This window comes from Glycine max, chromosome 11, assembly GCF_000004515.6.
Source record: "Glycine max cultivar Williams 82 chromosome 11, Glycine_max_v4.0, whole genome shotgun sequence".
NCBI lineage: Eukaryota > Viridiplantae > Streptophyta > Magnoliopsida > Fabales > Fabaceae > Glycine > Glycine max.
This window is the reverse complement of record NC_038247.2, coordinates 27,527,235-27,543,751: the sequence shown is the minus strand read 5'-3', so window position 1 is coordinate 27,543,751 and position 16,517 is coordinate 27,527,235. Positions and strand designations below refer to the sequence as shown.

Here is a 16,517-nt window from a genome sequence, read left to right as displayed (position 1 = left end):
AGAGGACTACACGTCCTCGCCTTCAGCGGTCTACACGTCCTCCACTTCAGAGGACTACACGTCCTCGCCTTCAGAGGGCTACATGCCCTCACCTTCAGAGGGTTACACGCCCTCACCTTCAAAGGACTACGCGTCTTTGCCATCAGAGGACTGCACACCCTGGCCATCAGAGGACTACATGTCCTCGCCATCAAAGGCCTACACGTCTTCGCCTTCAGAGGACTACACATCATCCCCTTCAGAGGACTACACGTCCTCACCCTAGAGGGCTGCACACTCTCTCCTTCAGAGGACTACACGTCCTCACCTTCAGAGGACTACACCTCCTCACCTCAGAGGGCTACATGCCTTCACCTTCAGAGGACTACACATCCTCAGCTTCAGAGGACTACATGTCCTCCCCTTTAGAATACTACACATCCTCGCCTTCAGAGGGTTACATGCCCTCACATTCAGAGGGCTACACGCCCTCACCTTGAAAGGACTACACGTCCTCGCCATCAGAGGACTGCACGCCCTGGCCATCAGAGGACTACACATCCACCCCGTCAGAGGAGTACAATTCCTCACCTAGAGAGGACTACATGTCCTCACCTTCAGGGACTACATCTCCTCACCTCAGAGGGCTGCCCGATCTCGTCTTCAGAGGACTACACGTCCTCACTTTCGGAGGACTACACGTCCTCGCCTTTAGAGGGCTGCACACCTTCGCCTTCAGAAGACTACACGTCCTCACCATCAGAGGACTACACGTCCTCACCTTCAAAGTGCTACATGCCATGACTATCAGAGGGTTACACGCCCTCACCTTCAGGGGACTACATGTCCTCGCCATCAGGGGACTACACGTCTTCCCCATTAGAGGGCTTCACACCCTCGCCATTAGAGGACTACACGTCCTCGCCATCCTAGGGCTGCACACCCTCACCTTCAGAGGACTACAAATCATCGCCATCAGTGGACTCCACGTCCTCTCCATCAGAGGGCTGCACGCCTTCACCTTCAGAGGACAACACGTCCTCGCCTTCAGAGGGCTACACGTTCTCCCATTCAGAGAACTACACGTCCTCGCCTTCAGAGAGCTACACGTCCTCACCTTCAGAGGACTACACGTCCTAACCTTCAGAGGGCTGAACGTCCTCACCTTGAGAGAGCTGCACTCCCTCATCTTCTTAGAGCTAGATGCCATCATCTTTAGGGAGCTACATACCCTCGCTTTCAGAGGACTACATGTCCTAAACTTTAGAGGGCTACACGGTCTCACCTTCAGAGGACTACACATCCCCACTTTCAGAGGACTACACGTCCCCACTTTCAGAGGTCTACACGTCCTCATTTTCAGAGGACTACACGTCCTCGCCTTCAGAGGACTACATGACCTCACCTTCAGAGGGCTACACGCCCTCACCTTCAACAGACTACACATCCTCCCCTTCAGAGGACTATACGTCGTCTCCTTCAGAAAGCCGCATGCCCTCGCCTTCAGAGGACTACACGTCCTCTTTTTCAGAGGACTACATGTCCTCGGCTTGAGAGGGCTACACGCCCTCGCCTTCAGAGGACTACACATCCTCGCCTTCAGAGGATTACACGTCCTCTCCTTCAGAGGGCTACACGTCCTCACCTTCAGAGGACTACTCCTCCTCCCTTTCAGAGGACTACACGTCCTCTCCTTCAGAGGGCTACATGTCCTCACCTTCAGAAGACTACACCTCCTCACCTCAGAGGGCTACATGCCCTCACCTTCAGAGGTCTACATGTCCATACCTTTAGTGGTCTACACGTCCTCCCCTTCAGTGGACTACACGTCCTCCTTTTCAGAGGACTACACGTCCTCGCCTTCAGAGGACTACATGCCCTCACCTTCAGAGGGCTACACGTCCTCGCCTTCAAAGGACTACACATCCTCCCCTTTAGAAGACTACACGTCGTCGCCTTCAGAAAGCCGCAAGCCCTCGCCTTCAGAGGGCTACATGTCCTCGGCTTGAGAGGGCTACACGCCCTCGCCTTCAGAGGACTACACGTCCTCCCTTTCAGAGGACTACACGTCCTCCCTTTCAGAGGACTAGACGTCCTATCCTTCAGAGGGCTACACGTCCTCACCTTTAGAGGACTACACCTCGTCCCTTTCAGAGGACTACAGGTCCTCTCCTTCAGAGGGCTACACGTCCTCACCTTCAGAGGACTACACCCCCTCACCTCAGAGGGCTACATGCCCTCACCTTCAGAGGTCTGCACTTCCTCCTTTTCATAGGACTACACGTCCTCGTCTTCAGAGGACTACATGCCCTCACCTTCAGAGGGCTACGCGCCCTCACCTTCAGAGGGCTACACGCCCTCACCTTCAAAGGACTACACATCCACGCCATCAGAGGACTGCATGTCCAGGCCATCTGAGGACTACATGTCCTCGTCATCGAAGGACTACACGTCCTCGCCTTCAGAGGACTACACATCCTCCCCTTTAGAGGACTACATGTCGTCGCCTTCAGAAAGCCGCACGCCCTCGCCTTTAGAGGACTAGACGTCCTCTTTTTCAGAGGACTACATGTCCTCAGCTTGAGAGGGCTACACGCCCTCGCCTTCAGAGGACTAGACGTCCTCCCTTTCAGAGGACTACACGTCCTCTCCTTCAGAGGGCTACACGTCCTCACCTTCAAAGGACTACACCTCTTCACCTCAGAGGGCTACATGCCCTCACCTTTAGAGGACTACACATCCACACCTTCAGTGGTCTACACGTCCTCCCCTTCAATGGACTACACGTCCTCGCCTTCAGAGGGCTACATGCCCTCACCTTCAGAGGGCTACACGCCTTCACCTTCAAAGGACTACACGCCTTCAGAGTGCACATTTCTCTTTTTACCAAATGCAAGCCTCACCGTGCAATTAGAAAACAACCATACATCGCTATATCATTTTATTACACACACACACACACACACACACACACACACACACACACACACACACACACATATATATATATATATATATATATATATATATATATATATATATATATATATATTCTTTCGAAAAGCATTTTAGTTACCTAGACACAAGGTGCCTATCATAGTGTAGCAAGCTCAATTATTATTATAAATCCAAACAATCACTATCGCACATTTATGTAATTCATACATTTTGTATCCAAGACAAAGTTTAGATTTCTATGCCTAACTCATGCTCTTGTCATTTCAATCTAACAACCTAAGTTGTCCACACCTTCCAAATGACGGCTGTACATGCACAAACTCATTCCACAATTCAAATTTCACAACAACACACGCAATGGTCATTGTGGCATTTCATCGAACGGTTGGTGGGCGCATGTTCAAGCATGTAAAAATGAGGAATGGAGAATAATATGACATGCCGATCCATAATTGGATCAAAGGTAGGCCTAGGGCCACCCCTTGCAGCCCCCAATCAAACAATCAAAGCATGGGTTCACAAATAAATTGTCTTATGAAATTTGCAAAGAACATGATAACCAGAACATCAAAATACCACAATGGAAAGCCAAAATTCAAAGGGAGATGGTACTTACTAGTAGGAGATGAACGAAAATGCAAAAAATGAAAGCAAAAGGGTGCAATGGAAGCTTGGGGCTGCTGCCAAGAGGGACTCCCGTAAGCTTGCTGGTGATTTTGAGTTTTGGGGAAGAAATAGGGGTGAAAATGGCTTCACCCCTCCCCCCTTTTAAATTTTTGCGTCAGACACGCTCGCCCAGGTGAGCTAATTAATTATTTTTTTTCTTTTGCAAAAGCCTTTGCAAAAAGGTGCTTGTTCCTTGTTATGTATATATATATATATATATTTTTGCTAAAATCCTATAGTTGCATATAAACTTAGGTGAATTTAAGATATAATTCAAGAAAACAAACAAGTAAAAAGCATAAATTTTAAAAAGCAAAATTAGAGATACTAGGCTGCCTCCTAGGAGTGCTTCTTTAACGTCTTTAGTCAGACGCATGATGATGATCGATTGATCATGGGCCTAGCACCTGTTTGTACCTGCCCCTAAGCTTAGACAAAGGAAGTGGCATCATGCAACAAATGTGAAGCAATACCACAAAATGCCTGCATTACCTTTTATTTACCCTTGTCTCAAATTGTTGTGGTATTGACCATCACTCAAAATGACTCTTCATTCATCCTCCGATTCGCAGGATCCCAAATGACAAGATGTGAATGCATGCATGTTTATGGTTGAACTTTTAAATGCAATAATTAAACAGGTGTTATTGTGTTCAATTTTTACTTGAACGCTTATGGCAACCCGCTGATTGAGCCAAATGGCTCCCGATTCTGTGGGCAAGATTGAGAGTCTATGTTCTTAAGGACAATAAGAAGTAAAAGACATAACATAGGAGGTTGAGATGCAAATCATTAAACCACATTTATTAATGTTGGGATTATGGTTTACAAAAGATTTTAAGACTTGAAGAACCTAATGAGTCCTCGGGGAATAGTCATGTGTTGAGCCTTCAAGCTGCCTTAGGCGTTATGCATAATATTGTTTGATGATATCAGAGTTCACAGGCGAAGGCAATTCTTCATTATCGATGCTCACAAGCAACAACGCTCCTCCCGTAAAAGCCTTCTTCACAATGAAAGGTCGTTCATAATTCGAAGCCCACTTCCCTCTGTGGTCCTTTTGAGCCTGTGATACTTTCTTTAAGACAAGATCTCCCTCACTGAACTTGCACGGGCGCACCTTCTTGTCAAAAACATTCTTCACTCGGCTTTGATACAGTCATCCATGGCTCATGGCGGCCAACCTCTTACCTTCTATAAGATTCAAGTGATCAAAGCGAGCTTGGGCCCATTCTGATTCTTCCAACCTCGATTCGGCTAGAATTCTCAAAGAAGGAACCTCTACCTCAAACGGGAGCACAACCTCCATCCTATACGCTAAAGAGAAAGGGGTTGCCCCAGTCGATGTGCGCACTAAAGTTTGATAACCATGCAACTGAAGGGGAGCATCTCGTGCCAATCCTTGTATGATACAACCATCTTCTGAACTATCTTCTTGATATTCTTATTAGTAGCCTCAACTGCCTCATTCATCTTGGGCCTGTAAGGCGTAGAATTATGGTGTTGGATCTTGAAATCCTCACACATTTCCTTCATCATCTTGTTGTTCAGATTGGTGGCATTGTCAGTGGTAATCTTCATAGGCAACCCCTACTGGCAAATTATATCCTTTTTGATGAACCTAACCACCACACTCCTAGTCACAATAGCATACAAAGTTGCTTCGACCCATTTGGGGAAGTAGTCAATGGCGACTAAGATGAAGCCATGTCCATTTGAATCCTTGGGCTCAATAGCTCCGATCACGTCCATACCCCACATAGAGAATGAACAAGGTGCTTCTAAGACATTCAAAGGTATAGGCGGAGCATTGGCATAATCAGCGAAGGCATGGCACTTGTGGCATTTCCTCACATGGATGCAACTATCATTCTCCATTGTGAGCCAGTAATACCCTACTCTCAAAATCTTCCGGGCCATGGCATGTCCGTGGGCATGGGTTCCAAAGGATCCCTCATGCACCTCTACCAGCATTTTCTCAGCCTCTCTAGCATCCACACATCGAAGCAAAACCATATCATGGTTCCTCTTGTACAGGATATTCCCACTTAGGAAAATGCCGACTGTCAACCTTCACAACATTCTCTTGTCATTGTCAGAGGCTTCTTGTGGGTATTCCTTGTCTTCGATGTATCATTTGATATCGAAGTACCAAGGCTTACCATCCTGCTCCTCTTCTATCAAGCAGCAATGTGTAGGCTTGCTACGACATCTAAATTCGATGTATGGCAAATCCTTGTGCGGGGTTAGTTGGAACATGGACACTAGAGTGGCAAGGGAATCGACCATCTGATTCTCCTCTCTAGGAATGTGATGAAAGTATATGACATCAAAGAATTCTATCAATTTCCTGATGTAGGCCTGGTAGGGCACCAACTTATGATCCCTGGTCTCCCATTCCCTTCTCAATTGGTGGATTACCAAGGCTGAGTCCCCATATACCTTGAGCAACTTGACCTTGAAGTCAATTGCCGCTTGGATCCTAAGGGCACATGCCTCATACTCAGCTATGTTGTTTGTGTAGTCAAAACCCAACCTAGTCGTGAAAGGTATATATTGTTTGTTAGGGGAAACCAAAACCGCCCCAACTCCATGGCCTAGTGCATTAGACGCGCCATCAAACCACACAATCCATTTGTCCCTATCTTCATCCACTACTTCATCCCTGAACAAGGTCATGATGTCTTCATCAGGGAATTCTAGATGCATAGGTCCAAGTCTTTGATGGGCTATTGAGCTAGGTAATCTGCCAAGGCACTCCCCTTTATTGCCTTTTGAATGACATAAACAATGTCAAAATCCAACAGTAGAACCTGCCACCGAGCGATCCATCCAGTGAGAGCGGGTTTTTCAAAGATGTACTTGACTGGGTCCTTTTTGGACACCAACCAAGTGGTGTAGTTCAGCATGTACTGCCTTAGACGGTGAGCAGCCCCCACCAAGGCACAACATGTCCTTCCGAGCAAAGAGTAGTTCATTTCACACGCCGTGAACTTCTTGCTTAAGTAATAGACGACCCGTTCCCCTTTTTTCGAACTCATCAATCATCATGTTGTCCCAATACACACCTCATTGACTCATCTAACATAGTCATATACAGGATAAGGGGTCTTCCGGGCACCGGTGGCACAAGCAGAGGAGGATTCATGAGGCACCACTTAATCCTTTAGAACGCCACTTGGCAGTCATCATCCCATTGGACAGACTGGTTCTTACGCAATAACTTGAGGAAAGGCTCACAAGTGGTAGTCAGTTGTGATATGAACCTCACTATGTAGTTCAATCATCCTAGGAAACCTCGGACCTGCCTCTCAGTGCGTGGCTCGGGCATTTCTAGGATGACCTTCACTTTGTTTGGGTCTACCTCTATCCCTTTATAGCTCAAGATAAAACCGAGCAACTTTCCAAATTCGACCTCGAAAGTGAACTTTGCGGGTTTTAACCTTAATTGGTATTTACGTAGCCTCTTGAACAACTTTGTAAGTTGAAAAGGTGTTCCTCCTAGGTCTTTGACTTAGCAATCATGTCATCCACGTAGACCTCAATCTCTTTGTGCATCATGTCGAGGAATAATGCTACCATAGCTCACTGGTAAGTTGCCCTAGTGTTCTTGAGCCCAAAGGACATCACTTTGTAGCAGAAAGTTCCCCACAGGGTGATGAAAGTCATCTTCTCCATGTTCTCCAGTGCCATCCATGAAGGAAAACAGGGCAAAATTGGTCATGTTATCTACGAGGATATCAACGTGCGGCAAAGGAAAGTTATCCTTGGGACTAGCTCAGCTTAGATCCTGATAGTCCATGCACATTTGCACCTTTCCATCCTTTTTAGGGACTGGCACGATATTGGTGACCCATTCCGGGTATCGAGCAACAGCCATGAAGCTAGCGTCAAATTGCTTTTTCATCTCTTCTTTTATCTTCAGGGACATCTCGGGCTTCATTCTCCTCAGCTTTTACTTTACCGGGGAACACTCAGGATTTACAGGTAATCTATGTTGTATGATGTCGGGACTCAAACTAGGCATATCTTGGTAGGACCAAGCGAAGATGTCTTGGTAGTCTCGCAGCAGAGCTACCAATTCATCTCAGACGTTTGTGGACATGCCCGTGCCAACCTTGACCTCCTTTCTTTCTTCACCAACACCTAAGTTTACAACTTCTGTTTCCTCTTCGTGTGGCTTCACCCCCCTGTCTTCCTGCTCGACCATTCTTTTCAACTCTGGAGAAAGCCCCCAATCCTCATCTTCCCCATCCTCGGCTCGATTTATTAGCTGCTGAAAATCGACATTCGGGCCCTCGGCATCACTACTTTCACAGGACTCATTGTTGGATTTGTATCATTTAATCGCAACAAAAATAAATATGCAGAAGAAATGAAAATAGATGAAAGTGCAAGATCAAATAAAGAAGGATTTTGTATTTATAATTTCGTGGGAACAAAAGACATGCCCAAATAGGGAGCAAACCCTAAAGCCTAGGCCTAGCAATAGGGTTGGAACTAATGAATTACATTGAGTTTAGAACCAGGGGAGACTCCATGTAAGCATTGCTCACAACTTCCAATGCTTGAAAGGACCTTTCCAAGGACTTCTCTTCAGCCTCCACATAAGGTGTAGAAGAAAGACAACTCACAAGTACATCTTCTTCTCCCGAAACTATAATCAATTGCCCCTCCACCACAAACTTTAACCTCTGGTGTAGTGTTGACGGGACCACCCCAACAGAATGAATCCAAGGCCGACCTAATAAGAAATTGTAGGTAGGATTTATGTCCATTACTTGGAAGGTAATTTGGCACATGTGGGGTCCAATTTGAATCGGGAGATCGATCTGCCCCCTTACATCCTGGCGGCTGTCGTCGAAAGCCCGGACTACCATGGAGCTTGGTCTTAGGTGTGATGCATTAAAAAGTAGCTTGTCCAAAGTAGCCTTGGGCATGACATTGAGGGAAGAGCCATTGTCAATAAGCACGTTGGCCACTATGTGGCCCAAACATTTGACAGATACATGCAAGACTCTGTTGTGTCCCCTGTCCTCCACAGGTATTTCTTCATCAGCGAATGTGAGGTAGTTGTTGGCCATGATATTGTTGATTATGCCCCCGAAACCCTCCACAGATATGTCTTGTGCCACGTGGGCTTCGTTCAAAATCTTGACCAATAGCGCCCGATGACGCTCGGAGTTCATAAGCAGTCCCAACAGAGAGATCCTAGCTGGGGTTTTGTTTAGTTGTTTAATTACCTTGAACTTGCTCTGTTGGATGATTTTTAGGAACTCAGTTGCTTCTTTAGCGGATATGCCATTTTTTCTGAAGTCGTCCTCTTCCTTGGCAAACCTTCCAACTAGGACCTCGTCCGCCTTATCGCTCTCTACCACATCCGCCTTTGCTTTCCCCTTTGGGTCTTTGGATCGCACTGGTAGTTCGGGTGGTGCAAAGATCTGCCCACTATGAGTCATGCCACTCGTACCGGATATGTTTTGACCTTAGTGGAGGATAGATCATCCTTAACAAGTACGACGGATGTGTCCTTCCTTCTGTTGAGCCCTTGTGCGGCGTACTTCCATGGTACCACCTTATCACTTTTGTAAGGGAAAGGCGTAGGCTTCGTAACCAGGACGGGCTGGAAACCTTGGGGCTTCTGTGTGGCAACGTCCCTAGTGAAGTGGATCACCAATGGCTTGGGCTTGCCCGGGCTCTTATCAACCAAATGCATGCACACATCCCCTTCCCCTTTTCTTGCGCTATAAACTTCAATTAGGCCTTTATCCATCACCCCTTATAGAACCTCTTCCGCCATCGGGCACGTCTCCACGTCGTGTGGTGCCCCTAGATGTATCAAACAAGAATCTCCCTTGTCCCCGTTAAGGCAAATCATACCCATTTTGCACATCGCTTCCAATATGAACCTCCTAAAGGTTAACACGTTTTCCATCTGCTTCGACCCCTAAGGTTCACACTCTTCCACCGCATTAATTGCCGAGCCCCCATGACTGGTGAGGGGATTAGTCCTTAAATTTGGGTTGTCCTCTTGAAATGTCAGCCATCCTGTGCCAATCAAACTCTATACCTTGCGCTTGAAGGCCACACATTGCTTTATTGAATGCCCTAGGACACCCCCATGATAGGCGCAAGTTGCATTAGGACTGTACCATCTAGGGAAGGGAGACTAGTAGATCTTCTCAGGGTTCACTACAGCCATTTGCTTGCTAATCAAGGATGATAGTAGGTCAGCATATGGCATTTGTATCGGGGTGAATTCTACAGGCTTCTTTGCTAGAAAATTCCTTTCCGGATTGGTGCTTGTGCCTGGATTGGTGTTACCGGCGGGACGAGATTGTGCAGGAAACGAGTTTTGTGGGGAAGGCCTTTGTGGTTAAGCGGGCAATCTTTGTTGGATGAGCGTCGAATTGGGAGGGCTCCCGATGTTGGCTGAATAATTTGGTTGGTGCAGGGAATATTGGTAAGTGGGATTGTGAAGGGTTTGTTGGGATTTAGGCCATGTGGGAGTTGAAGTCACAGCATGGGTGTCTCCTTCCTTCTTCTTGGCTCCACCCGCTCTGAACCTCCTATTGCTTGTGCTTGCGGCAGCAGCGTAATCAAACTTTCCCCTTCTCAAGCCTACCTCAATCCTCTCGCCCGCAAACACCAAATATGTGAAACTAGAGGGCATATAACCCACCATCTTCTCATAGTAGAACACTGTCAATGTGTCTACTATCATGGTTATCATTTCTCTCTCCATCATGGGGGGTGCTACTTGTGTTGCCAGATCCCTCCACCTCTAGGCATACTCTTTAAAGGATTCATGCTTCTTCTTGCTCATGTTTTGCAATTGGGTTCTATCAGGAGCCATGTCGATTTTGTATTGATACTGCCTGATGAAAGCAGCCATCAAGTCCTTCCAAGAACGGATCCGGGAAGCTTCCAAGTTAGTATACTAGGTGATCACTGCCCCGACCAAGCTCTCTTGGAAGAAGTGCATTAAGAGTTTCTCATCTCTAGAGTATGCCCCCATTTTCCGACAATACATTTTTAAGTGGTTCTTGGGACAAGTGGTCCCTTTGAACTTGTCAAAGTCTGGCACCTTGAACTTGGGAGGAATGACAACATCGGACACTAAGCATAGCTCCGCCATGTCGGCAAATGGATAATCACTGATCACTTCTATGGCCCTCAGCTTCTCCTCTCTGAGATCAAATTTCTCTCTTTCTTCTGTGGCCGGAGGTAGTCATCCCACTGAGAAATGTAGGGGTTGTAGCGAGCAGTGTTGTGGGGCTCCCATGGCATTGGGCTGAGGCATGCCACCAAAGGCTGGTCCCTTAGCGGCATATGTAGGGTACGACTCGAACTTGCCTAGAGCGTGATCTCGGGGCTTTTCGCGGGCTTCTCCCATAGGTTGAGCAAAGGGTGCATGCCCTAATTGGGGTTGCTGGCCTTCAAGGAGAATGGGAACGAAGTGACTGGCATTTTTGCTAGGCACATGCATCGCATTGGGTGGTGTATAGTTAGGTGGCAAGCCGTACAATGGGAAAGAATTCTTACTTTGCACCATACAGGGGCCGCCCATACTTCTCAACACTTCTCCACCCTGACCTACCATATCTATGGGTGGATGATTTGTTTGGTTTATGCCGGATGGGTGAGTTGGATTCGCCTTAGTGGCGACGCTGGTGGCGGCAACTGCGGCTGCGTTGTCCTCCATCATCTGTCTCATACTTAACATGGCCTCCATCATGGAGGTCATTTGGTCCTTCATGGCCTCCATGTCGGCCTTCATCTGTTCTTGCACTTCCTCTATCTCACTCATGATTTTGGTTTTGGCACTAGTTTGATAGGGGTGCCATAAAGCGCATTCATTGTTTTTGGTTATTGTCTTTACTTTTGACTAAGACTGCTAAAAGAACAAAATGCAATGAGTAATGCAACAATGAACTAAACATGAATGCATGATGATGATAAGTTGTCAAAGTATTGAACCCATGCAGAAATTTCAGCAAATACATAGTGTTGAATCAAATCTCGTTTTTATTAATAAACAACATTATTTTATCTTGCCAAAGCCAAAGCACAAATATAAATGCCTCAACAGTTCCTAATTATGTGGGACATCAGCTCGACCATGTGTTGGCAATAATAGAGAAGCCCATGAACTTCCTCGGGAGCTGGGTACACATCCGACATTGCCTTGGCTCTGGCTAAAAGCCTTGGAAGTTCTTGACTCCCATTCAGAGTGAGAGTGAATCTATCCATCCATTTCATGACTTCCCCATGCAATGATTCTATCACCCTCTCTCTTGCTTCCCTTTCCGCTTGTAGAGCCGCTACCTGATGTAGCTCCATGTGGAGCTTGTAGGCCTTGGATCTTCTTCATCAATGGATTCTTTGGCTTTTTGAGGTTTGATTTCCAACACATGGAAAAATGCACACACATAGCCTCTATTTATAGCCTAAGTGTCACACAAAATTGGAGGGAAATTTGAATTTCTATTCAAAGGTCACTTGAATTTGAAATTGACTTTGTGGAGCCAAAATTTCACTAATTATGATTAGTGAATTTCAGTTATGGTTCAGCCCACTAATCCAAGATCAAGTCCAAGATTCTCCACTAAGTGTGCTTAGGTGTCATGAAGCATGTAAAGCATGAAGGACATGCACAAAGTGTGACTATATGATGTGGCAATGGGGAGTAGCAAGCAAATGCTCGCCTCCCCCTCTAAAATTTAATTGGATTGGGCTTCTCCCAATTCAATTAAATTTATTTCCCAACACACACATCAAATGTTCACTTAATGCATGTGAAATTACAAAACTACCCCTAATACAAAACTAGTCTAGGTGCGCTAAAATACAAGGGCTGAAAAATCCTATATTTCTAGGGTACCCTACCTACATTATGGAGCCCTAAATACAAGGACAAAAAATAATGAAATCCTAATATGTACATAGATAAGTGCGCTCATACTTAGCCCATGGGCCCGAAATTTACCCTAAGGCTCATGAGAACTAATATGAACCCTCATGGCACAAGGGCTGACTTAGGATCGTCTAGGATTAAACCTTGATGGAAAATGCGGCAATTGATTAAGGAAAGGATGGAAAATGAGGTGGTTAATTTCGTGGGTCTTAATATGGTGGTTCTTGGCATAAAATGGATGAATGGGATGGTAAAACGTAGGTTAAGTGGTGGCTGGACAGAAATATAGAAATGGCAATAACTCAAACTACGGGGCTACAAATGAGGTGATTCCAAAACGAGGTGAAAGGTATCGTTTTGAAATTAATTTTAGGCACAAGAATCACTTAATTTGAGTGCGTAAAATGGGAGTTATGGCCACAAGATAATTCTGGGCAGAAGTGGATTTTCTGGAATTGTGGTTTGAAAGAACAAGGTTGAAGATGAAAGGAAGGAAAGAATCACTCTTTCCGACGAGGGCAACAAACAAAGGTTATGAAAGTCCTTTGATACAGCCAGGGTGTTCTTGAATCCCTCAAGAATTTAGGAGAATCACTCTCACTAAGATAAAAGAGAAAAACTCTAATTTTCTGAATAAAACTCAACTTGTGTTTATTGATAAAATGGTTAAGCTTATATAGAAGCTTTACATCAGATTTTTGTAATGACCCACTAACCTAGATTTAAAAGAACTTAATGCCATTAACCTAGGGAATTGAAGAACTTAATGGCTGAGTGTAACTGAAATTATGGCAACCAAAAGTCACCCCCAACAGCTATCAAGTCAGACACCATTTGGTCTCCCAAATGGCTGATGCCTAGGTTGCCAATTGGGCCCTTATTACAACTTGAACTAAACCTAACTAAAGCCCTTTTATTTGATTAACCCAAAACATATTTTTGGTTAGCCAACTTTACAAGGATTGAGCCATTATTTAGACAAATTAAACACTCTAAAATTGAGACAAAGTGGTGCCATTTAGTCCTCCTTCATTTGGGCCATGATACAACTCACAACCTTGGACTTTTCTCCTTGAAACTTGGGCTTGTATTCAAATAGTATGGACAGCACTTGTTGAAGAGCTTCCTTGGCTTTCCTTGCTCTAGCTCTTGACATAGGTCCTCCAAGTCCTTCAAGTGGATCCTTGCCCTTGCTCTTGGTCATGTCCTCATTATTCTCTCCCTCTTGAGAAGGATTTGTCCTCAAATTGGTTCTCCATATGCATCAAAAAGAGATAAGTCAGAGACATTGAAGGTGGAAATAACATTATACTCACCGGGCAGCTCAACTTTGTAAGCATTGTCATTGATTCTTTCAAGCACTTGAAATGGTCCATCTCCCCTTGGTTGAAGCTTTGATTTCCTTTGTTCCGGAAACCTTTCTTTTCTCATGTGCACCCAAACCCAATCTCCGGGTTCGAAGACAACCTTCTTTCTCCCTTTGTTGGCTTGTTTAGCATAGCTTTTATTTTTCCTCTCAATTTGATCTTTGACTCTCTCATGAAGCTTCTTCACATAGTCCGCCTTTGCTTGACCTTCTTTATGCTTAAAAACAGAAACATTAGGCATAGGCAAAAGATCAAGAGGAGTTAGTGGGTTAAAACCATAAACAACTTCAAAAGGAGAACAATTGGTGGTGCTATGAACAACTCTATTATAAGCAAATTCAACATGGGGTAAACAAACTTCCCAAGTTTTTAAGTTCTTCCTCAAAACTGTCCTAAGCAATGTTCCCAAAGTCCTATTAACAACTTCCGTTTGCCCATCGGTTTGTGGGTGACAAGTGGTTGAAAATAACAATTTAGTGCCCAACTTGCTCCACCAAGTCCTCCAAAAATGGCTTAGGAACTTAGAGTCCCTATCACTAACAATGCTCCTTGGCAAACCATGGAATCTCACAATCTCCATGAAAAACAAATCAGCCACATGGGAAGCATCATCAACTTTTTCACATGGAATAAAATGAGCCATTTTAGAAAACCTATCAACAACCACAAAAATGGAGTCTCTACCATTGCTTGTTTTTGGCAGCCCCAAAACAAAATCCATGGATAAATCAATCCAAGGATACTCCGGAATTGGCAATGGAGTATACATACAATCCATGAGGCTTTACCTTAGACTTTTCCTTTTTACATACAATGCAATGTTCACAAAATTTCTGCACATCCTTTTTCATATGAGGCCAATAAAAATGTTATTGTAATGTTTCGAGAGTCTTTTGGACCCCAAAATGCCCCATTAAACCTCCTTCATGTGCTTCACAAACAAGCAAATTTCTAGTAGAACATTTAAGCACACACAATTTGTTTTCTTTGAAAAGAAAGCCTTCATGTCTAAAGAAACCATTTTTTGACAAATTTTCACAATTCTTAAAAATTTCTCCAAAAGTTTCATCATTTTCATACATGCTTTTCAAACATTCAAGACCAATCAATTTTGTTTCAAGCATAGAAAGTAATGCATGACGCCGAGAAAGAGCATCGGCTACAATATTATCTTTTCCCTTTTTATGTTTGATAACATAATGGAATTGCTCTAGGAATTCCACCCACTTTGCATGCCTTTTGTTAAGCTTGCCTTGCCCCTTGATATATTTGAGGAACTCATGGTCACTATGAATGACAAATTCCTTGGGATAAAGGTAGTGTTGCCATGTTTTCAAAGCCCGTACTAAGGCATACAACTCCTTATCATAAGTTGAATAGTTAAGGGTAGGACCACTTAACTTTTCACTAAAATAAGCAATTGGATGGCCTTCTTACATCAACACAGCCCCAATCCCAACATTTGAAGCATCACACTCAATTTCAAAAGATTTTTGAAAGTTTGGCAACGCAAGTATGGGGGCATTAGTTAGCTTTTGCTTAAGAACATTGAAAGCTTCTTCTTGTTTCTCTCCCCATTTGAAACCAACATTTTTCTTGAGCACTTCATTGAGAGGTGCTACCAATGTGCTAAAATCCTTCACAAATCGTCTATAAAAACTTGCTAAACCATGAAAACTCCTTACCTCGGTCACGGACTTAGGTGTAGGCCATTCATGAATAGCCCTAACCTTCTCCTCATCAACTTGCACTCCTTTTGAACTCACAACAAAACCAAGAAACACAAAATGGTTAGTACAAAAGATGCATTTTTCAAGATTGGCATACAATTGTTCTTCTCTAAGCACAGTCAAGACAGATTTTAAATGATCAATATGCAAATCAAGTGAAGTGCTATAGATAAGAATATCATCAAAGTACACCACAACGAACTTTCCTATGAACTCTCTCAAGATAAGGTCCATTAATCTCATGAAAGTGCTAGGAGTGTTAGTTAGGCCAAAAGGCATAACCAACCATTCATACAAACCATATTTTGTTTTAAAAGCATTTTTCCATTCATCCCCTTCTCTAATCCTAATTTGATCGTATCCATTTTTTAAATCGATTTTAGAGAAGTAACAGGCACCATGCAATTAATCAAGCAAATCATCAAGCCTAGGTATAGGATGCCTATTTTAATGGTGATGTTATTAAGGGCTCTAAAATCGGAACACATGCACCATGCCCCATCCTTTTTAGGGACCAAAATCACTGGGACAGCACAAGGACTCATACTATCTCTTACCCAACCTTCGCTAATGAGTTCATCCACTTGTCTTTGAATATCTTTGGTTTCTTGTGGATTACTTCTATAGGCTGGCCTATTGGGCAAAGAAGCTCCCGGAATGAGATCAATTTGATGCTCAATTCCCCTCAAAGGTGGTAGTCCACTTGGCACATTTGATGGAAACATGTCTTGAAAATCCTGCAAAAGAGTTTTAACACTAGAAGGCACTTCAAAATCATCAAAAGTGTTAGTGGTCAAAATCTGATTTTTGCAAAACAAGATGTATAGTGACTGTTTAGCATGAAACAACCTCTTGACCTCACATTTTGTGGCTAAATAGCTCTCCCTCACTTCAAGTGTT

At 44.4% G+C, this 16,517-nt stretch overlaps 1 protein-coding gene across 1 annotated transcript; it reads right to left on the bottom strand.

The window, feature by feature from the left end:
• Positions 1 to 5,193: 5,193 nt before the first annotated feature.
• On the bottom strand, positions 5,194 to 6,312 carry LOC102665393 (uncharacterized). Its single transcript, XM_006591593.1, has 2 exons — positions 5,766 to 6,312; positions 5,194 to 5,666 (listed from the first exon to the last, which is right to left on the bottom strand). The coding sequence occupies exons 1-2, from the start codon at positions 6,310 to 6,312 to the stop codon at positions 5,194 to 5,196; spliced, it is 1,020 nt and encodes a 339-aa protein (XP_006591656.1).
• Between the last annotated feature and the right edge of the window lie 10,205 nt (positions 6,313 to 16,517).

Bases quoted from the DNA above. Each gene is read 5' to 3' on its own strand.
- LOC102665393 (XM_006591593.1), bottom strand. From the start codon at position 6,312: ATGCATCTAGAATTCCCTGATGAAGACATCATGACCTTGTTCAGGGAT. The intron at 5,667-5,765 runs GTAAGCCTTGGT...GAAGGTTGACAG, and splicing joins GATAGAAGAGGAGCAGGATG to TCGGCATTTTCCTAAGTGGG.